Source organism: Sorex fumeus, unplaced genomic scaffold (assembly GCF_029834395.1).
Source record: "Sorex fumeus unplaced genomic scaffold, SorFum_2.1 ptg000058l, whole genome shotgun sequence".
NCBI classification, from domain to species: domain Eukaryota; kingdom Metazoa; phylum Chordata; class Mammalia; order Eulipotyphla; family Soricidae; genus Sorex; species Sorex fumeus.
In genome coordinates, this window is record NW_026606115.1 from 30287212 (window position 1) to 30311212 (window position 24001).

Genomic DNA, 24001 nt, shown 5'->3' on the forward strand with positions numbered 1-24001 from the left:
CGTTCATGTTTGAGTTTCAGTCATACAATGATCCTCCACCCATCCCTCCACCAGTGCACATTTTCCACGACCAATGTCCCCGGTATTATCCTCATCCTCCTTTCCAATCCTTCCCCTACGTCTGTGGCAGACAATTTCCCCCAATCTCTCTATTTTTGGGCATGATGGTTTGCAATACAGATATTGAGAGGCTATCACGTTTGATCCTTTATCTACTTTCAGCACACATCTCCCATCCCAAATGATTCTTTCAACCATTATTGGCTTAGTGATCACCTCTCTATTCCAGCTGATTTCTCCCCCAGCTCATGAGACAGGCATGTACTACGGAGCAGTATTCCTGGCCTTTATGTCTACTGTCCGAGGGTGTTTATGATTTAAATTCCTCCATTGGTGATATGTTATTTTGCTATTGGGGATGTTTATTTTTTATTTCTATTAGACAAAGCTTGATGGTTCAGAATTATTGTAATAAAGTTCACTTAAATATTTGCTATCATAATCCATAATTATTATTTGAATTTGAAGTTTGGGGGTTGATTATTTTGAGATAGTCAATACTATTTTATAATACCCTGCCTTAAATAGCCAGAAAAATATTGACCATATTTTTTCATGTCTAAATTCCTCGTGTTTTTCATATACTTTAAAAGGAAGAATTGGAAATTTTTTGCCTTCTTAACTTACTTAACAAATTTTATCAGGTAGTTTATTGGTGAGCATTGCATATGTCTTAGTTGTTGAAATTATAGCTTGGTTCTTGGACAAGATTGTGAACATAGAATGATTGGATGTAGGTAAAAGGTGTCTGAGATTTAAATTTCCATGTAAATAGGAGTGATAAATGCATGCATATTAGGGTTAACTGTAGACTATTTATGGTAGTGAATATTATATGTATAAGCTCTTGCTAAACTTGGATAGTACAGCGGGTAAGGTACGTGCCATACACGTAACCAGCCCGGGTTTAATTTTTAGCATTCCATATGGTTCCTTGAGTACCACCAGTAGTAACCTCTGAGCATTGATGCATGTGGCCTGAAAACTACAGTAATAAAAATGTAAGCTAGTAAAAGAAACAAGAAAGCATCAGAAATAAACAATATCGTAAAATCTAATTGATATTTAGATTATAAAGATTTACCTCATACTTCAAGCTCTGAAGTAATTTCTACTTAATTCTCAGGCTTTTAAATGAAAATATCTATGTGGCAAAGTCACCCAGGATTTGAAAATTTAGTCTGGAGAGATAGCTCAATGGGCTGGAGCTCATGCTCTACTTGTGGATACCCAGGTTCAATCCCCAGCATTATATGGTACCCTCAGTACTGAGCTGGGAGTATTCCCTGAGCACTGGCAGGTGTGACCCCCAGCCAACCAGAAAATAAAATTATTTAAAATGTTCACTTGATTATTCATATTAGACTTATTTCCCTAAAAATGTTTAGCAGAGAAACTATGAATTTACTAAATGATTTTGAGCAGGCACCAGATAGTGTGAATCTTCTTTATTCAAACAATAAACAATAAGATAATAACTATCTTTTGTTTGTTTGATGGCAGGTCAATGGTGGGGGGGGGGCGGGGGCATTGAGGTACAGCCAACGTTGCTTAGATCTTACTCCTGGTTCTGTGCTCAGGAATCACTCTTGGCAATGCAAGGCAAGCACCTTACCCATTGTATTTTCTCTTCCAGTCCCATGATTATTCTTTTTGATATGAATTATTATACACTACGCAACTAGATTTCTTTAGAGTACCTTTATATGATGGATGATTGTGAGTGTCTCAAGAAATTAACCTACTAGTAGATAAACATTAGAAGGGAACTCAAACATAGACGCTATCATGGGATGGTAGCTACCTCATGTGTTAGTTACTAATTTTCTGTGTGGTTATTGTCATCTGTAGCACTGTAGCACTGTCCTCCTGTTGTTCATGGATTTACTTGAGGGCGCACCAGTAACGTCTCCACTGTGAGACTTGTTACTGTGTTTTGCATATCGAATACATCACAGGTAGCTTGCCAGGCTTTGCCATGCAGGCGAGATTCTCTTGCTGGGCTCTCCGAGAGGGGTGGAAGAATTGAACCCGGGTCGGCCGAATCAGCCGTGTGCAAGGAAAACACCCTACCCGCTGTGCTATTGCTCCAACCCCTGGAGAACCCTCCATTTTATCTGGGACAATTTTTGGGTGTGGTTTTTGGTTATCTTCCATTATAATTGAATAACAATTATAACAGTGCTATGTATTCTTTTCAGCTTCAAGAAAATCAAGATGAAATAGAAAATATGATGAATGCAATATTTAAGGGTGTGTTTGTACATAGATACCGGTAAGTCAGAAAGTTTTTTTCAGTGATACTTTTTACCCTGAATCTAGTCTGACTTATTTAGTACATTAGGCAGAGTAAATTAGTGAAGTGTTTTGGACTTGAGATCATTGAAGCTATACTCTTCCACTGATTTAGATATCCTTGGCAACTTCTTTGATTTGAAATTGTTTCTTGCTCAAAAATTGGAATAATATTTTAGCTACTTAGCAGATGAAAGCTGCACCTATTGTTAGAAGTCAGGCTCTAGAATACTTAATTGCTTTTGAACATATTATATTAGTAGAGAACTCTAAAGGCTGATTTCTGTCTCTCCTCCATTTGAATATCAAAGGGAAGATTTAGATAGACATTTTCTATTGCTATTTTGAATGAGCAGAGCAAAAAAATAGGTTATTTTACCATCATTTCTGCTGTAACCTATTCCTTACATGTTGGAGTCATTTTTATTCAACTTCTCTTTTATCCCCCCATCTGAGCAATTATTGAATCATGTTAATTTTTCCTATGTAATGTTTCTGTGTCCATTTTTATCTATTTCTAGTGTCATCATTAACTTTAGTCCATTCTCTCATCTTCTCATACCTAGAAATTATTGCATTTTTCTTAAAATGTTCCTTGTTGCATTATTCCTCTGCTTAAAAGCCTTTAGTGACTCACCAGTGCCTACAGGATGAATTAAAAATAATTTAGTCTGACATTCAAATCCAAATTGAGCGTGGCCCCAACGTTATGTGTATCTAATTCTTGCCTGGAAAATTATGTTTTAACCAGACTAGTATGCCTGCTGTCTTCTGAACATACCCAGACTAGCAGGTGTAAGCAAAGGCATGGTGTAAAAGGTGGGGATCAGACCTTGTTATCAGTTTAATTAAAGAAACATGTATGTCATGATAATGCTTTGCCAAATAGACAAGTTTTTGGCATTCAGGATTTATATTTCACTTTTCTTTGTGTGTGTGTGTGTGTGTTGGGGGGGCGAGGGAACACGTGTTTGCGTGTGTTACTATCTTTGTCTGTCTGGTGTGCTGGGCATCAAACCCAGGGCTTCATTCATACAACACAAGTGCTTTACTGCTGAGCTACGTCTTCAACTCCAGTTCTATTTTTTGGTCCTTGGTGATTTTTAACATGATTTTATATTCATAGGAAGTGTTTGGCATCTTTTTAATCAACAGCCAGTGGTATAGTGGTATAGTTGTACTAATGTATATAATATTTTCTTTCTCCATTTAGTGATGCAATAGCTGAAATCAGAGCTATTTGCATTGAAGAAATTGGCATTTGGATGAAAATGTATAGTGATGCCTTTCTTAATGACAGTTATTTAAAATATGTTGGTTGGACTATGCATGATAAGGTAAGTTGTACCATACAGACTGTCTAGAGATGGTCATAATTACCTGCAGCTCTTATTTATAGTGAATTGTCTGCAAGAAAACATACCTGAGACTACATTCCTACTTTCATCTTTTCTCTTTGTTCACAGTTCTTATCACATCAGGTCTTCTTCATTTTTCAATCTTAAGCCACTAACTTAGTTTTCAACCTTGAATTTTTGTACTAAACTGTTAGGATCATGTAGATTATGATGTGATTGCAGTGAGACATTTCTTAGAGCGCATAAGAAGTATACTTACTTCTACTCTGTTATTATGGGTTCTGTTTATTTAAAATTCCTTAACTTTTATTTTCCATTTACAACTTGGCATCTGATCTTTTAATTTTTTAATATTTATTGATTTATTTATTTGGGGGCCACACCCAACAATGCTAAGGAGATACTCCTGGCTCTGCACTTAGGGAGCACTCCTGGTGTTGTTCGGTGGACCATATGGGATACTAGGGATTGAATGGGAGAAGCTGCGTGCAAGGCAAGTGCCTTACCAGCTGTCCTATCTCTTTGGTCTTCTTACCTTTTATTTTAAATTTTAGTAATCTACTTTTCTCTTCAGCTACCTCTTCACAAGCTCAAGTTCCATATGTGTGTGTGTGTGTGTATACATATACATGTATATCCCTTCCAGTATTATTTTCTATAATGGAAAACTTAATATATGCTACTGTTATCTTTCACAATGATATTGCTCTGAAAAAAAAATTTCAAAACATTCTATTTTGTCCTGCAGAAATTTATATATTTTCCCTGCAGTAGCCCCAAAGATATTTAGTCTTACTATATGCATTGATTCTTATTATTGATATCTAAAGCTAAATTTCAGAGATCATTGCAAAGACATGCTTAAAATTTTAAAATAGTTAATGTATTATCCTGAATATTCAGGTTGAAAATATGCGAAGTTTTAAAAAAGTTTTATTTAGTAGCTGTGAAATTGCAAAGTTATTCATGATTTGGTTTTGTGCATGCTGTGTTTCAGCATCAGTTCCTTCACCAGTGTTCATTTCCCTCCACCAGTGTTCCCTCATCTTTGCCTCCCACCCTTGAAAAGTGATTTTTTAAAAAATAAGTTTTTACACTATGGTTTATAGTACTGTTAGTGATAGGGTTTCATATATAACACTACCACCTTTCAGCACCACCTCCTCCTGGTATGCTTCCCTCCACTATAGATATTATCCCTCCCTGTCCTATTCCCCAGTCCCCTCAAGTGACATGTTTCCTACTGAATACTAGTTTTTGTCTTGTTTCATCTTTCTTTAGGTATTTGTTATTCCACCATTATGTTTCTTTATATCCCATATATGAGAGAGATCATTCTGTATCAGGAAAATATGCAAAGTTTTTAATACGTTTTCTGTACTTTTTTTTAGCAAGGTGAGGTAAGACTCAAATGTCTCACTGCTCTACAAGGGCTTTATTATAACAAAGAGCTGAATTCCAAACTGGAACTTTTTACTAGTCGGTTCAAGGTTAGTATTATTGTAAATAGTCAAAAATTGCATTTTTCTGAATATATTTTTCATTTGCTTTCTCTTTTTAAATATTTAAATCTTTTTTGTCTTTAGGATAGAATTGTATCTATGACCCTTGACAAGGAATATGATGTTGCAGTTCAAGCAATAAAATTACTTACTCTTGTTTTACAGTAAGTATGTATTACACATTACTCATGTCCCAGCATCTAAAAATACCTAGAATCCTTGATTTAACTTTATCTAGATCTAAATTTTATTTGGGCGCCACCAAGGCTACATCTTATGGGTGGTGCTAGGGATCATGTACTCTATCACTTAAGTCCAGACAGTCTCTCCAGCCCAGTGTTACATGCTGTTGAAATAAAGTTAATTGTCCCTTTCATAAAAGCAAACTCATGGAACTTCTCTGTACAAAAAACTTGAATTTAAAATATATTACATTACTGTGCAATTTATTTACTTTAAAATTAGCTATAAACATAAAGTTATATGGATCAATGGTATCAAATACATTCTTAACTGCTCTCTAACCCATCTGTTTCCAGCTTTTTATTAACCCTTGCTGAAATTCTATACCTGTTAAGCATTAATACCCCATCTCTCCCCCCTCCTAGCTCATGCTAAACAATGTTCTGCTTACTACCATTATGAATTTGATTACATTATCTCATCTAAACATCTCGAGCGGGCCCAGTAACGTCTCCATTGGAGACTTTGTTGTTACTGTGTCTGGCATATCGAATACTCTCGGTAGCTTGCCGGGCTCTCCGAGAGGGGCGGAGGAATCGAACTCGGGTAGGCCATGTTGGCTGCGTGCAAGGCAGCCGCCCTACCCCCCTACCCTCTGTGCTATCGGGCTGGAGTGATAGCACAGCGGTAGGGCGTTCGCCTTACAAGCGGCCAACATGGCCGACCCGAGTTCGATTCCTCCGCCCCTCTCGGAGAGACCGGCAAGCTACCGAGAGTATTCGATATGCCAGACACAGTAACAACAAAGTCTCCAATGGAGACGTTACTGGGCCCGCTCGAGCAAATCGACGATCAACGGGAGAGCATAAGAGATTAAGAGCATAAGAGGTCTCATCTAAGTTGAATCATATATTTGTTCCTCTGTATTTGCCTTTTTCCACTTAGCATATTTTTTATTTTAGAATATATCAGAATTTTATTTGTTGTAAGGCCCAACAGTATTTCATCATTTGTTTATTACATTTACCCATTAGCTTATCTGTATATTTCTTTTTCTCTTCTATTTTTTTGGGGGAGGGTATGATCGTCATCCTGTGATGCTCAGGGATTGCTCCTGGCTTTGCACTAAGGAATTGCTCCTGGTATGCTTAGGGTAGCGTATGGAATTCCAGGATCAAACCCTGCCTTGTACAAGGCAAGCTGCCTACCCGTTGTACTATCTCTCAGGCCCTGAAAAAGGATGTTTATTTAAAAAAAGTTATTGTTGAATGCCAGAATTCTAATAGTCATTGACTAATCTCAGTGAAATTCTAGAAACCATTAGAGAGATGACTGGCCTATATAATTTTGTCAGAAAATTGTACAGCCTTTGTGATTTTCTTTTTGTGAAGCCAAATAGTTTTTATTGAAACTTATTTAGAAAGATGTGAGGGGAGAGAATGGGAGAAGAGTGTGTTCAAGAGGGAACACAGGCTGCTTCTGCATGGAAATTGGCAAGCAAAGAAACAGAGACAAGCATGATACGTGATCAAGGGAGAACATGTGCTTGAAGGGCAAGTGATTTTGTAGTTTTTAAGCCTAGACTTGAAGTCATATTCTTGATAAAACTGGAAGAAAATATCCTTAATATTTTTTTGAAAAATTTAAACTGAAAAATTAAAAAAGTTATATGAAATAAAATTTTATGAAGGAAACAAAATCAATGACAGATTGAGCGAAACATTTCCATCATAGGAATCTATTTCAATAAATTAAAAAAGCAGAATCCCAATAATAGTAAAGTTTCAAAAAAGATTATTGAAAAGAAAGTTTAAACATGAAGAATGTTATTAGATCGTTTTACCTGTTACTTCACAAAGGAACAGAATTATTCAGTGCTGTGCAGTATGTTGAGGTTATTGGGGAAAAATGGACCCTTATACATTGTTGGTTGGACTGTAAATTTGTATAACAATTTATACATGATTCATTCATGTGCATACCTGATAACTGAAATTTTAGAGCTTGTTAATTACTATGAGTGAATTAGGCCTGGGAGAAGGCACAAAGGACTAGTGCACACGCTCTGCAGATGAGAGATCCATTTCAAATCACCAGCACTGCATAGTCCCCCAGCAACATACTATACTGAATAGCTTCTGAGCACCACTGGGTGTACGCACTAAGTCAAAACAAACGAAAAGACGATGATTTATTATATTTTGTTTCATTATGCGTTTTTGTCATTATAAAGTGATAAAACTGGTGATTATCCAAAAAACAGTCCAATAGAATAATTTGTGTCAGAGTCTCTACTCTGGATCATGAATTTTAACATTTTGGTTTGTTTCTCTAAAAATAGTATTACACGTTAGACATCACACATCATACTTCTAGAAATCTTGAGCATTGCAGAAAATGAAGGATGATATGTGTTTTTAAAAACTAACAGTCTGTGGCCTGGGAATGTGAGTCAGAAATAAGTTCCTAGGTTAGGACCCCTCCACTAAGTGATCCCTTTCCCCCTTCCCGAGAACTGCTAGGTGTGTCCCAGAAAATAAAATAAATAGAAAGCGTCCTATGTACTTTTTCTCTTCTCCTGGCGCTTGTTTGAGGCTCAAAGTCTAAGAGTTTTTTTTTTTAATCTCAAACATTAAAAGCATATTAAGAGGGAGGAGGTGACAAAAGTCAGGGCCCTTATTGCACACTTCTCAGTGGAAGAACCCAGCAGTGTTTAACCTATGATTTCTATGACTGATAGGGCCTATAATGACTTTGATTTATAAAACGTGTTAGGTTTATTTTGTTATTTAAAAAATAACATGAGCATAGGTCTGGTGTGACTGTATAGCGGGTATGCTACTTGTCTTGCGTACGGTTGACCAAATTAAGTCCCTGGCATCCCATAAAGTCCCCCTGAACCTCCCAGGAGTAATTCTCAAATGCAAATCCTGGAGTAAGTCCTGAGCACCACTGGGAGTGATCAAAACTAAAAATTAAATAAAATAAAATCAGGATGATAAGCATATTTCAGTAAGATTTTACCAATGATAGACTGTAATTAAATATCTTTGGCATTTATATTTTTATTAGAACAATATTTATATTCCCTAATGTATGATACTTGATATTTGTGGATGAAGTATTCTTTATCATTGTGAGGAGGCTGGGGTTTTAATAGATTCTTATATTTTCTAACATTACTATGAAATATATGCAGAGTATTCTCTATGATTATTCTAAACTCTTATAGCATGTTGCCGTTTTACTTTCTGAATTCATACTTTGTCTTTAACATTCTTGTCATGTCGTTACTTTTCATTCTGTATTTCTTTGCATCCAGTATTTAATTTTACTTCCCATTGATTTTAGATTTTAATAAAATATTCTGCTCTTGTCAAAACAATCTTTTACTGACAGATGATAATCAAAAGATTAAGTTGTGTTAATTAAGGCATGATTTTGTAAAAGTACTATTTTTTAATATATGAGCATGGGTTTTATAATTGTTAAGCTTAAAATTATGACATAATTTTAGAAAATTTTCATATTTATTTTTAGGAGTAGTGAAGAAGTTCTTACTGCAGAAGATTGTGAAAATGTCTATCATCTGGTTTATTCAGCTCACCGGCCAGTAGCAGTAGCAGCTGGAGAATTTCTCTATAAAAAGTAAACCTATATTTCTCATAATCATTTTCTAAACTTATTTGGGCATAATTTATTGAGTTATAAATTATATTAATGAAATACAACAAATATGTAACTGTTTAAAAATATGTTAAAATGGAACTCACTTTTTATTGTTTCCTTCAAAAGTTTTAATTTCCTTTCTATAGTTGTTTGATGTGTATAAGTTATATTTAATGGGAACTAGAACCATGTTCTTTTTTTTTGCTTTTTGGGTCACACCTGGCGATGCTCAGGGGACCATATGGGATGCTAGGAATCAAACCTGGGTCGGCTGCATGCACGGCAGATGCCCTACCCACTGTGCTATTGCTCCAGCCCTGAAAACCATGTCTTTTAATGGCTATATCTAATGACAGCGACGAGTTTAAGATTGATCTCTAAATTTTTACTCCTTTTGCCTTTGATGTCAATTATTTTCTTCACTGAAATATTTCATTTTAAACCTATTTTTGAGTTTAGAAGATATATTTTGCTAAAATATTATATAGCTTGATGCAAGAACTTTACGAGTTCTTTTATCCTTTATGGTGCTGTTTAATACCTTAATATATGTAACTAGTATGGATAGCAGTGTGAATAGCAGATCACAAGAAACATTAAGCAAGTGTTACTGTAAAGGCTTTGAAGAGAATAATGAGAACCATATCCTACTGAATTTTATATTGTTGTAGAATATTATTAGAAAATGTCCATTGGCACTCATCAAAGAAACATTTACACTAAAGTTCTCTTTATTTTTACTCTATAATTCTTTTTATAGTTTGTGTGTTAGCACAGCTGTAGGGCATTTGCCTTATGTGTAGCGAGCCTGGCCGAGCCGGGTTCGATTCCTCTGCCTCCTCTCGGAGGGCCCGGCATGCTATGGAGAGTATCTCGCCTGCGCGGCAGAGCCTGGCAAGCTACCTGTGACGTATTTGATATGCCAAACACAGTAACATCAAGTCTCAAAATGGAGACGTTACTGGGTCCGCTTGAGCAAATCGATGAACAACGTGAGGCACTGTAGACAGTGCTACAGTGCAGTGTGTTAAAATGCCATCATAGCCATAGAAAGAGCCTCTGTGTTCAGACATGGATTGTTGTGGAAATAAGTGAAAAAATATGTTAAGTTTTAAGTTGAATCTTTATCATAGATTATATAATAGATTAGTCTTTATAGTACTTTTATAAAGTAAATGTTACCAAACTTGTTAAGTGTTTCGGAAATAATTTAGTATTAGACACTTTAAGTGGAGTTGACATTAAGTGTGGAATGAATATGTTTATAGATATTATTTGCTTGAGTATCATGATGGATGATGTTATTCTTTTCTGTATTTAATTTTCTCATTTGTTCGATGCTTACACTTAGAATCTATAGTTTCTTAAAATTGGAATTTTTTTGCTTTAAAATTAAATATTTTTTATTGATCATAGGCTCTTCAGTCGTAGAGATCCAGAGGAGGATGGAATAATGAAAAGAAGGGGAAGACAAGGTCCAAATGCCAATCTTGTTAAGACGTTGGTTTTTTTCTTTCTGGAAAGTGAGGTTAGTTTATTTTATTCATGTTATGCATAAGTTAAAAGCAATTTGGAGATAAGGTTAAAATGAAATGTATTTTGAAATATTTAAATTTCATATTTTTAGAAAATGCTTTCTACTTTTTAGAGGATGCACAGAAGAATTTAAATGTAGTACTAATAATAGGAAATTTGATATCACAAAGACCAGACTCATCACTTATTACTTACATTACTAGTTGTTATTTTTTATTTAGCTTTTTGAGTCACACCCGGCGATGCACAGGTGTTACTCCTGGCTCTACACTCAGGAATTACTTCTGATGGTGTTCAGGGAATCGTATGGGATGGGGGAAATTGAACCCAGGTCAGCTGCGTGCAAGGCAAATGCCCTACCCACTGTGATTTCCCTCCAGCCCCTAGTACCTAGGTTTTATTACTTAATCTTTCTAAGAGCCATTTTTCCTAATAAAAATTTCTCAGTTAATAGTGAAATAATCCATGTATCTCTTAATACAGAATTAGTTACCTTTTATTTTTTGCATATGTTAATTTACATATACATGAGCTATTTCAGATCTCCCTCGGGTTGAGGGTTCTCTTGTTATCCAGACTTTGAGAAGTTCCAAAGTACTTTTGGTGCTCATAATGTATACTGTTTAATGGTGTCTGATAAATTCTGTTAAGTTAAAACATTATCTTTTTGGGTCTTTGTTTTGTTTTTGGACCACACCTGGTTTGCCAAGTACATTCATACACAACAAGCTAAGGCAATTTCTTCTTTGTCCTTCTTTCCTTTTGACCTCAAATACCACATTCCTGTTTGAGTTTGTACATAGTGTGAACAGAACTTTCATTCTTTTGAGATAAGACTAGTATGCTATTTGTCTAAGTTCACATTGTCCTTTCAAAATTTTAGTTACACGAGCATGCAGCTTACCTTGTGGATAGCATGTGGGACTGTGCTACTGAGTTGCTGAAAGACTGGGAATGTATGAATAGCTTGTTGCTAGAGGAGCCACTTAGTGGAGAGGAAGGTAAGTAACTATGTTTAATTATGTCGTTTTTATTTTCTAGGACAATGTTTCTCAACTTTTTTGTGAATGTGATTGTGTTTCTTTTCCAATGTTGTTTCCTTCCTGTGCTACCCCCATCACATTCTACTGCATGGCCCCTGGTCTCGTGCTATGCTCCCGTCATCTTTTATAAGATTTTCATCTCTGGCACGCTTGTAATATCCTGATATCTCACGTGGCAGAGAAGGAAATATTTGTCTAGTGTTTCCTAAATGGGCAACACTGCTCCTCCAGGGTAGCTGATGTAATATTTTAGGAGGTGGTAGTAGTTTTGGATGAAAGGGCTGCTGCTTTTTCCCCTAAAATAGGGTTGATTTTAATGGAGGGGCACTGAGTACCATATTTTTTCTGAAAATGGGACAGTCGGCCTAATTAATTTGGGACCCTCTGGTCTAGGCAGTTTTGAAAATAGATTTTACCTATTTAGTTTGAAAGTGGTTGATTGGATGTGGGTGGCTGGCTCAAAGGGCTTTTTCAGTGCATGCTTTATGTGTTAGATTCCCAAGTTCAATTCCAGGTACCATATTGTTCACCCATTCACCCACTATTGCCAAGAGTGACTCTGGAGAAAAACCAGGTGGTGCACTCTAAAAATAAAGTTAAATAGACTTACAAAGTAAACTTCGACTGAAGAGATAGTGCAGGGGTTAAGGTTCTTGCCATGCATGGGGTCAACCCTGTTTCAAATTTCCTCACTGCATCTGGTGCCCCGCGCACCACCAGGAATGATCCATAGCGCAGAGCTGGGTGTAAGACCTGAGAACAGCATGATATGGCCCAGAAGTTTAAAAAAAAAAAAAACAGATTTTGAGCAGAAGAAATAAGAACCACAAAGCACGGGGTTAATCATTTTATAATGCTAAGTAAGAATCAATTCTTTAAGACTTAACACTCATTAGCATATATACATCAAATTAAGGAGCATCAAAATAATGCAATAATTCATAGACCTAAGAAATGACATTCACTGCAACATGTTAGTACTAGCTAACTTCAACATCTATTATCTGTGGACAAATAAAATATAGTACAATCAGTAAGGAAACAAAAACCTTAAATGATAAATTTTACCAGATGGGTGTAACATATCTTTAAGGCAGTCCATTTCAATAATTGCTGAGTAAACATTCTTCTCAAGTGCACACAAAATATTCTTGAGTATATACCGCATACAACATAAAAATTATTCTCAACAGGTTAGTGATTGTTGCAATCATATCCAATACCCTTTCCGAATATATAGATAAAACTAGAAATTAGCCATCAAAAGAAAACTGGAAAAACATCAAACATAGAAACTGAATAACCTTATCCTGAAAAGATAGTGGACCAACAAGGAAATCAAAATATGGATGAAAAATTCATGGATGCAAAAATAGAGTCATGAAACTATCAGAATGCATAGGTTATAGCAAAAACTGTAAGGTCAGTTTAAGACCAGAGTATTAGTAAAGTGGGTGTAGGGTATTTGCTTTGCATGATACCAATCCCTGTTCCATCTCCAGCATCACATATGTCCCCTGAGCCACACCAGGAATGATACTTGAGCACCTCTGTGATAGGAAGGTGGAAGTAAATAATCTCACACAATATAAAAGCCTAGGACCAGATAGTTTCACTAGTAAGTTATACAGAACTTTAAAAGATAACCTAGTCCTTAACCTCCTCCAACTCTTTAAAAGATTGAAGAAGAGGGTACATTTCCACTCATTTTTAAGTCCAGTATTTTCCTGATAAAAAGCATGTAACATACAGGAATGTTAAAGAATAAAGACCTGTATTTCTGATGAACACGGGTGGAAAAATTCTCAGAGAAGTGTTTGGAAGCTGAATTAATAAAACACCAACAGCATAATGCCCTGGTTGGTTTTATTCCAAGAATGCAAGGATGGTTCGTCCACATAAATCACTAGATAAAATCCACTGCATTAGCTTAAAAGCAAGATAAAAAGTTCATGATTCAATAGATGGGGAGAAAATAATAGACCATATCTAATATCTGTTTACAACATAATAAAATTTATGTAGAAGGAACATTTCTAAGCATTATAGGCCATTTATGATAAAGTCTTAGTGTCATAGCTCAGTTATAAAGGATTGAAAACTTTTCCTCTGAGTTTAGTTACACGTAGCGTGGTTATATGGTTTTACCACTATTGATTCTTTAGCCAGTTAACTAGGTAAGAAAGATAAAATGAAGTAAAATCAAAAGAAGTAAAATTCACTATATGCAGGTGACAAGACCATTGTAGAATACCATTGAAACCACTAAAACATTAGTCCAGTTAAGTGGCAGGCTAAGTAATCAACACAAAAGTGTGTTACTTTCTATATGCAAGCAGTGAAATGGAAGAGAGATACAGAGTGTATTTCAGGAATAAGACCGGTAGCACAATGTCTAGGGTTCTTTCCTTACACACAGTCAACCCAGGTTGATCCACACCATCCCATATGGTCTCTAGAGCCCGGGTCCAGAGAGAGTGATACCAGAATACAGAACTGGAGTAAGTCTTGAGCACTTCTGGGTTAGGAAGAAATATGGAAGGGGGATATATTTACTTTTTTTTCCAAAAAATGTGCCAGGTAGCCCTTGTATGAAGACTTGTGTTTGATCCTGATCATTTCAAATGAGAGTATCTAGGAATAACAAAAAGAGGTGAAAGATGTATCCTGAAAACTATAAGACATTTTAAAAAACAGTATGATATGGCAAAATGTTATTCTATTCTCATGGCTTAGAAAAACTAACAAGGTTAAAATGAACTGTCCTATCCAAAGCAATTTACAGCTTCAGTGCAATCTTAATCAAAATTCTGTGGTCCAACTAATGGGCTTGTTATTGACTAACGATTTTATGAAGTGGTAGTAATCAACGCGAAATGTTATTGAAACAATGGAAATAGAATATCAATAGAGTATCAATGGAATATAATTAATAAATTCACATACATATGAGTACTTAATTTATGACGGGAATCCAAAATGTACAATGAAGTAAGAAAAGTCTCTTTTGGGAATGGAAAAATTGGGAAATTGCCCAAGATGGTCATGGGAAAATTGAATTATCCACTTACAAAACTCTAAAACTAGATCATTATTACAGACCATCCATGAACATTAATTCAAAATGGATTAAAGACTTTTTAATGGATTAAAAACATAGGCAAAACATACCACAGTGTTGTCTTTGGTAGTATCCATGGAGGTACTTGACTGTCACAAACAAAGGAAAGAAAGCAAGAATAAGTCACTGGTTCAGCAAATTATAAGGCAAAAGAAATGAAAGACATTTTTAATGGGAGAAAAAAGTACTTGATCATTGTGTATCTTGTGAGATGGCTAATATCCTAGGTATGTAAATTACTCATAAGATTCAACAACGGAAAAACCTTATCCCCCAAAATGGGTAGATTAATGCACTTCTTTGAAGAAGACATAGAGATGTCATAAAGGTACATTAAAATGCTCATCATCATTCCTTCTCAGGGAACTACAAGTCAAAACTATAATGAAGGTGTCAGGGATCTGATTTAGTGGCCTAACAATTCTTTTTCATGTATAGGGCACTGTGCTTAATTCTGTATGATCTCTGAAAAACACCATTGGTTTAAACATAAAAACGAAAAGCAAAACAAATGAAACCAAAAACCTACAATGAGATAGCTCCTTATATTTGTGAGAATGGCCTTTATCATAATGTGTATAAACAAGAATTGTTGGTGAGATTGTGGAGAAAAAGGATCTTTTGTACTTTGTCAGTCTGATTATCAACTGGTTCATCCTCTTTGGAAATTACTTGGGTGGTTTCTCAATATGCTAAAAACCAACTTAACCACATAATCCATCAGTTACATTTCTTGGTATCTGACACCTTGGTATCTGAAGAATACAAAGACTAATTTGATGTGATATGTTGTAATGCGTATCCTCTGTAATGTCATGTTCATTGCAGCACTGTTTACTATAATTAGTATATGGAAACAAGATTCTCAATGATGAATGAATGGAGAAAAGATATGTACATATTCACAATTGGAATGTAATATGAAATTTTGCCACTTGTGACAACTTGGATGGAGTTTGAGGGTGTGATACTAAGTAAACATAAGTCCAAAATACATACTGAATGATTTTGCACATATGTAGGTTATAAAGAAATAAAACTAGGAAGCAGAAAAAAATCAGTCCAACACCAAATTTTGGATTTGAGTCACAAAATTGAGGTTGCCAGATGGGGAGGATGCTAACAAGACATGAAAGTTGGATGGGATCCAATAGATGATGGTGGAGGGATTTCTGCACTTGGATAGTAGGCACAGTGTGGCAATTTACTTTTGAAGAGGTGTGAAAAAACATTCTTGAAACAAACAAGGATTTAAGCCAATGTTATCTCAATTTAAAAAGTACTTTGTTTTCATACACATGAGTATTATTCCATGTAAAAATATGTCATTGTTGTCTACATTAAAATTATTTTGTCTATTTATGTTTTCTTTAGTTTATTTCTAATTGTTGTACATACTTGGAATGTTTAACTTGATCTTATAATTTATGTAATATGGTAATGATATTTTCTTTAATATGTTTGGTTAGATTTTGACATAGACATTAGGTGCTGTTATATAATAATTACAAGTGGCATATAGGGAAAAGAAATAGGTTAACATTTTTTAAAAATTTTTCCAGCACTAACAGATAGACAAGAGAGTGCACTTATTGAAATAATGCTCTGTACCATTAGACAAGCTGCTGAATGTCATCCTCCTGTGGGAAGAGGGACAGGAAAAAGGGTATGACAAAATATTCTCATTCTAAACTATTCCTTTTTCTTAATATATTAAAAGTCTTTTAACCATAAAGCAAATTGTTTTCTATTTATATTTTTTCAGATGACCTTTGCTTAAAAATGTGTTAGAAGTAAGTTTAGGGCATTGGCAATTAGCAGTATTTGAATTTAATCCTTAAGATGGTTTGTTAATGCAGGAGATGCAATTGATCCTACTTTTAAGACTGTATGTAGTACATCATTGTTTATTTATTTATTCTGTTTTTGAGCCACACATTATGATGCTTAAGGCTTACTTGTGGCTCTGCACTCAGGAATTGCTCCTGGCTGTGTGGAGAACTATATGGGATGCTAGGGATCAAACCTAGATCAGCCACATGCAAGGCAAGTGCCCTACTTGATGTACTAGCTCTTTGGCCCAAGCACATCATTTTAGATTTGTGAATTTTTGTTTATTTTATGTATAGATTTCCTTTCTTTAAATAATAATTAGAAAAAAACTGTATTAAAGTATTATGCTTACCAGTTTGGTGCTGTGTTTGGAATTATTCCCGACAGTATTGAGGGAACTGTACAACTCAGGGCATCAAGCCTGTATGCATTGGACCTCTTGTACACAATGCATACTATCAACCCTTTGAGTTGTCTTTCCATCCAGTTTTGTTTTGGTGTACATTGTCTGGGATTAAAACCAGGGCTTCACACACAGTGAAACATGTCCTCTACCGCTGAGTTCATCTTGGCCAGATATTCATGAAAATAGAGAAATTCCTGATTCCTGAGTTAGGTTTTAATGCGTTAATTACAAAGTTCACATGTGTTTGTCTTGTAAGCTAATGGTTCCAAAGGTTTTTTGACTATGAAGCATAAAAATAATTTTTGACCATGAAGCATAAAAATAATTTTTATTGTGGCCTAGTACACACCTATACATGTGTGTTTGTTTATAATTGATACCTAATCAGATAACACTGAACCTTACATTCTATTTTGTTTTTCTAGGTTTTTTGTTTAATTTTTTATAGTAGCATGTTGAATTGATGGCCACAGCACAGAGTAGACTGAAGTGTAATACTCAGTTCAATTTTACATTATCTCCTAAATGACCTTCTTTTTCCTGTTATGCCTCCTTTTATCCAGGGGTAGGGTTAATTTATCTACTTAGGTATTTTCTAATATTATTGCTTTTAATTTATATCTCTTAAACCTTCAACATCCTAATGGTGTTTAACTGCTAAATACTATATATAAATTTTGTATTTCTTTAGGTGCTGACAGCAAAGGAGAAGAAGACCCAGTTAGATGACAGGACGAAAATCACTGAACTTTTTGCTGTGGCCCTTCCTCAGTTATTAGCTAAAGTAAGTTTGTACTTTTTTGTTTTTATTTATACCACGCCTGCTGGTTCTCAGAGTTTAATCTGGGCTCTGTGATCAGGGTTCACAACTGGCCGAAATTGGGAGACTATATTGGGTGCCCACCTGGATTAGTCACATGCAACACAAGTTCCCTACCCACTGTACTGTCTCTGAAGAGAAGATAGGTAGTCTTAAGTTTTAAAATGCCTCTCAAAAATTCACTGCATCATTTAAAACTTTTTATTGAATCAGTGATATATACACAAATTTGCTCATTATTGGGTTTCAGTCATATAATGTTCCAACACCCATCCCTTCTCCAGTGTACATTTCCCACCACCATTGGTCCCAGTTTCCCTACCCACCCCACCTCCGGTTGCTTCCATGGCAATCACTTTTCCCTGTTCCCCTCCCTCTCCTCCTCCCCCTTTGGGGCCTTATGGTTTGCAATACAGATAATGATAAGGTTATCAGGTATATCCCTTTACCTACTTACAACACTCATTTTTTGTCCAAAATGATAATTGTCATACTCATCCATTCTCTATCCTAACTGTACTATGCCCCACACACTCATGTGGCAAGCTTCCATTCATTGACCAGTCCTCTTGCCCCCTATTTATCCTAGTTTTGGATATTACTCTCTCTTTCTCTGTCATTATATATGTATGTGTATGTGTGTGTGTGTATATATACACATAATAGCAGAAATGAATGCAGTCATTCTGTATCTCTCCTTCTGATTCATTTCACTCAGCATGATACTCTCCGTGTCCCTCCATTTATAATCATTACATCATTTACTACCATTATTGTGATGTTTTTGACATGATTTTTTTTTGTTAAAAGTATTCTATAGATGCAGAAAAAGTGACTAACTTACTGCAGTTGCCTCAATACTTTGATCTGGAAATATATACCACTGGTCGACTAGAAAAGGTACAGTGTTTGTTGTATGTAAACCTTGAAGAAATGTTTATTCTGTTATAGTTTGTTTATATTAATAATTGTATAATGTATATTACAAAAGATGACCTGTATCTTATATCTTCTATGTTCAAGAGTATAGAGAATGTTGCTAATGATGTTTCCATTTAATTTATGGCTATAGCCATACCGCTTTCTTGTGATTTAATCAATGATTTATGAAGATTGGTATGGTAAAAGATAGTAACAATTAAAAAACAAAAGCAGTATCCACTTAATATTTTGGTATATTCTAGTTGATATTTAAGTCATATTTTTATAGCCTCACCAAAGTTATATTAGGTAAAGTTATTCCTATTGAAGTTAAGGACACATTGTATTGGTGTAATTATTTACTCAAACTAGATAAATATCTTAAAATGTATTCACTGTTGGTTGTAGAGTTACTATATGTGAAGAGTCAACCTATAGTTGTGTTGCTGCTTTATGTAAATAATATTTTGTTAGTTTTAATGCAAATTACTTTCATTTTACAGCATCTGGATGCATTATTACGTCAGATCCGGAACATTGTAGAGAAGCACACAGATACAGATGTTTTGGAAGCATGTTCTAAAACTTATCATGCACTCTGTAATGAAGAGTTCACAATCTTCAACAGAGTAGACATTTCAAGAAGTCAACTCATAGATGAGTTGGCAGATAAATTTAACCGGCTTCTTGAAGATTTTCTGCAAGAGGTATATTTATATGTGTGTACATATATGCATACATGTGCATATATGTATGTGTGTATATGTACATTCATTGTTTATTTATTAGCGGTATTGTCAGTTGGGCCTCATCTCTGCAATAAACGAAATTAGTCACCAATCCTGGTGATACCCCTTAGTAGTATGTTGAAATATATAAAATATATAAAACACAATGTTCAGCATTTGTGTTTTATACTTCATCAGGTTACTATTACTCCTCCAAAATAAGAAGGTGATAAGAATCTTTTAGACTAGTTTGCTTTATTTTATTTGTTTTTTTTTTTTGGTGGGGGGTGGGGCTACCCAGTGGTGCTCAGGATTATCCCTGGCTTTGTCCTCAGGAATTACTCCTGGCAGTGCTAGGGGATTATATGGGATGTCAGGGATTGAACACATTTGACTGTGTGCAACGCAAACACATGTCCCACTTTACTATCCTTCCACCCTTCACTTTTATTATTTTAAAGATCTGTCTTTATTTTTTTATTTTTTTTCTTTTTGGGTCACATCTAGCGATGTACAAGGGTTACTCCTGTCTCTGCAATCAGGTATTATCCCTGGTGGTGCTCAGGGGACCATATAGGATGCTGGGAATCGAACCCGGGTCGGCCACGTGCAAGGCAAACACCCTACCTGCTGTGCTATTGCTCCAGCCCCCGAAAGATCTGTCTTTAAAGATAACGGGGTTTAGTTGATTTAAGAGACTTTCAGTGAGAAAGGGTATTAGTGGAATAGGAAAAGAGAGCCAGGCTCTGTTCATGTAGATTTATTAAATACATTATCTTATTTCTTGTATTTTGGGTGCAGTGGTAAAGAAAGTTACTGTGCTTTATGATAATTATAAAGTTTGAGGAACCTTTATTCTGTCAAGAACCCTTTGAATTACTTATCTTTTATTTCCCTTTTTGGGTCATACCTGGGAATGCACAGGGGTTACTCCTGGCTCTACACTCAGTAATTACCCCTGGTGGTGCTCAGGGTCCATATGGGAATCGAACCCGGGTCGGCCGCATGCAAGGCAAACACCCTACTGCTATTATGCCAGCCTCTTGAATTACTTGTTAACACTACCTGTGGGCCATACAATATATAGGAAGATGGGGCACAGGCAGACAACAAGATACATAGTTATTTTTCACTTCATATACGACAGCCAGACCTTATGGTTTTGGGAACTTTATATGGCCCATGGGCTGGAAGTTCTACCATCCCTGTAAAATTGTAATAAGTTCTAGTCACTTTTGCTTTAGGAGTTTTATAAGTTCTGTTGGTTTTCCAACGAGGCTTAGCATGGCAACCAAATACAATTATTTTGATTTTGATTTTTTCCCCTCTTCTGGAGCTGTATACTTAACGGCGTTGCATGAAGTAAAAATCATAAATCTTGAATTACTACATTTATTTTATTCCCTATCAGTTTTTTGTTACTGTTGTTGCAAAGTATGGACTTTGTTATTTCCAGTCTTCTAGTTTAACAATGTTAATCTATGTGTTTGTGTGTCAAACAAATATGTGTCTGTGTGTCACATGCCATGTTTACTGTGTTCTGTTAATTTGAGATTTGTGCAGATATGTTGATGTACAACAAGCACATTGTTACAAATTTTAATAGCAATACATTTGGCTGGGTATGATTGTCGTTAGCACAAATTTATGTTAAGCAATATTAATTTAGCTTAATTTGTAGAAAAGTTTGAGTTTTAAACACGTCAGTTTTGAATTATCCTGACTTGAATACTATAAGTTCAGGAGTGTTCTGTTCTTTAGTCATTGTCTTATTGGTTCTTTGTTCTACTAACATATTTATTACAATTGAAAATACTACTAAGGAAAAGGGTTGTCATTTATTTTTTTCTGTCTTGAGTGTACTGTACATGTGACAATTAAATCTGTTAACTCTACTCCAGCCGTATTGTTTTTAGTTTAGCCAGATCTGGACATCAATAGTCAAAGTTAGTATGTATTTTTTGTTAGATTATTCTTTTCAAGAAAATAAAACCTGTGTAGTAACGTCCACTTTGGTATTTATTAATGATAATACTGTATAATTAATATAGGGTGAAGAGCCTGATGAAGATGATGCATATCAGGTATTGTCAACGTTGAAGAGAATTACTGCTTTTCATAAGTAAGTTCAATGAAGTTTCTGATTTCTTAAAATTATAGACAAGAAAATCAAGTCACCTATTTTTAGATTATAATACAATCAGATTTTTTCAGGGGGAAATGAGTTTGATAGTCATATTTTGAAATGGGGAAATGATGGATAAGTTTCCAACTGACACACTTTTAAAAATACACTTTATTGTGACTACATGCTAAAAAGTTGGCTATATTTACTCTGACATCATTCTGTTAATGCTCAAATCCAAAACAAATGTGATTAGACTTAAGTGTTAATGTAATTTAATTTGTTCTTTGTTTTACAGTGCCCATGATCTTTCAAAGTGGGATTTGTTTGCTTGTAATTACAAACTTTTGAAAACCGGAATTGAAAATGGAGACATGCCTGAGCAGGTCTTAATTATTTACAAGTTTCATATTTAACTTTGTGAATTAAGTCTTGTGACTTAATTTTAACTGTCTTTTCTTGATTTTTTAACAGATTGTTATTCATGCACTGCAGTGTACTCACTATGTAATTCTTTGGCAACTTGCTAAGATAACTGAAAGTAGCTCTACAAAGGTTTGTGGTTGTTTAATTGAATATAATTCATAGTTTTTAGCAAGTGAATGCATTTGATAAGATGAATTATTTCAATAAAGTCTGGCTTATTTTTTAATCTAGAATATTGGTATGTATAAAACAATTTTTGTAGTTTTGTAGATATTCAGTCAAAAAATTGTAGTATGTTTTGTTCCAATTTTATTTTAAATTAAAAATTGTTCACATTTTTAGTTGGCATAGTTTATTGGTTTCATCACTCTTACTTTGACTATATATGCATAAGTAATATATAAATATTAACGTTGCAAATAAGCACTAAGATCCTTTGAAGCAGCTAGATATATCTATTCAATTATATAAATTAATGATTGCAAATAAACTATCCCTAGATCTTCATAGTTCTTGATGTTATTCTAAAATCACATTGTTCAATCAAGCATTTCTCTCTTGAAATTCGAAAATCATGGTAACTTTCTCTGAGGATTATGTGCTAGCCATTATTTAACAGAGATTTAAAAAGTTACTCATTAAAATCCATGTAAATTTCCTTTTGTAAATTTGAAGCTTAAATATTATATGATATGTACATAGTTATTTGGGTACGTTTTTATAAATAATAAACGGGGCTAGAACGATAGCTCAGTGGGTAGGCCGTTTGCCTTGCACGCGGCCAACCCGGGTTCGATTACCAGCATCCCATATCGTCCCCTGAGCACCTCCAGGAGTAATTTCTGCATGCAGAGCCAGGAGTAACCCCTGTGCATTGCCGGGTGTGACCGAAAAAGCAAAATATATATATATATATATATAAAATAAACAACTTCTGAGGTTTTCTAAATTGTTCATGGGTAGTTTTCCTCAAAAAGAAATTTCCTCAGAATCCTATTATTTTTCATGTTGTTTGTTTTGCAAAAACTAAAGATTTATTTTAAAGCCTTAGGATTTCTTTGAGCTTAAAGGAGGATACTACTGTAGCTCCAAATGCATTAGCCTTCCCTCTTTATTTTTTTTATTATTATTATTATTTTTATTATTAGTGAAACACCATGAGGTACAGTTGTAGATTTACAAATTTTTGTGCTTGGTTTCGGTCATACCATGATCAAATACCCATCCCTCCACCAGTGCCCATTTTCCACCACCAGGATAATATCCCTCCCCCCCCATCCCCCTATCCCCCCCTTCCCCCCTGCCACTGTGGCAGGGCATTCCCTTTTGTTCTCTCTCTCCTTTTGGGTGTTGTGATCAGCAAAAGAGCCTCCCCTCTTTAAATACCAATATTGCTTTGTTGTTAAACATTGTCCTTTTGTGAGACTGTAGAGAAAATACAGGGGTCAATAAAGTTTTGTGACCCTAAGTTTTGCATGATTCCCATAATCACTGTTGGGTGTGACTCAAGGCCTGCCCACCTCTCCCATTGTCCTTTTTGATAATATAACTTAAAAGCTCTTACCAAGAGAAAATAAATTGGAATTATTTCTGAGGAGGGATGTTAAATTTACCTATTGTGATAGTTGTGCAGCATAAACAAATATTACCTGAAACTACTAATATAGTAAAGGTAAAGGTAAAGGCCCTCCCGTTTATCGTCGATTTGCTCGAGCGGGCCCAGTAACGTCTCCATTGGAGACTTTGTTGTTACTGTGTCTGGCATATCGAATACTCTCGGTAGCTTGCCGGGCTCTCCGAGAGGGGCGGAGGAATCGAACTCGGGTCGGCCATGTTGGCCGCTTGTAAGGCGAACGCCCTACCCGCTGTGCTATCGCTCACTCCAATGAGAAATCGTTTAAAAATAAAAAGCATACTGTGTTTTATTTTTGGGCCTCACTTATTGGTGCTCTGGGTCACACTCACTGTTGCTCAG

At 35.2% G+C, this 24001-nt stretch overlaps 1 protein-coding gene across 8 annotated transcripts in view; it reads left to right on the forward strand.

The window, feature by feature from the left end:
• STAG2 (STAG2 cohesin complex component) overlaps nucleotides 1–24001 on the forward strand; it is a 155699-nt gene that overhangs the window by 96289 nt on the left and 35409 nt on the right. For all 8 annotated transcript variants that reach the window (XM_056125644.1, XM_056125650.1, XM_056125649.1 and 5 more), the window contains exons 9-22: nucleotides 2262–2335; nucleotides 3569–3692; nucleotides 5105–5203; nucleotides 5300–5379; nucleotides 8939–9046; nucleotides 10484–10595; nucleotides 11487–11604; nucleotides 16330–16433; nucleotides 17698–17790; nucleotides 18637–18726; nucleotides 19251–19454; nucleotides 21527–21597; nucleotides 21899–21986; nucleotides 22075–22155. In XM_056125644.1, the coding sequence (XP_055981619.1) occupies nucleotides 2262–2335; nucleotides 3569–3692; nucleotides 5105–5203; nucleotides 5300–5379; nucleotides 8939–9046; nucleotides 10484–10595; nucleotides 11487–11604; nucleotides 16330–16433; nucleotides 17698–17790; nucleotides 18637–18726; nucleotides 19251–19454; nucleotides 21527–21597; nucleotides 21899–21986; nucleotides 22075–22155 (1446 nt within the window). The remainder of the gene's footprint in view (nucleotides 1–2261; nucleotides 2336–3568; nucleotides 3693–5104; nucleotides 5204–5299; nucleotides 5380–8938; nucleotides 9047–10483; nucleotides 10596–11486; nucleotides 11605–16329; nucleotides 16434–17697; nucleotides 17791–18636; nucleotides 18727–19250; nucleotides 19455–21526; nucleotides 21598–21898; nucleotides 21987–22074; nucleotides 22156–24001) is intronic.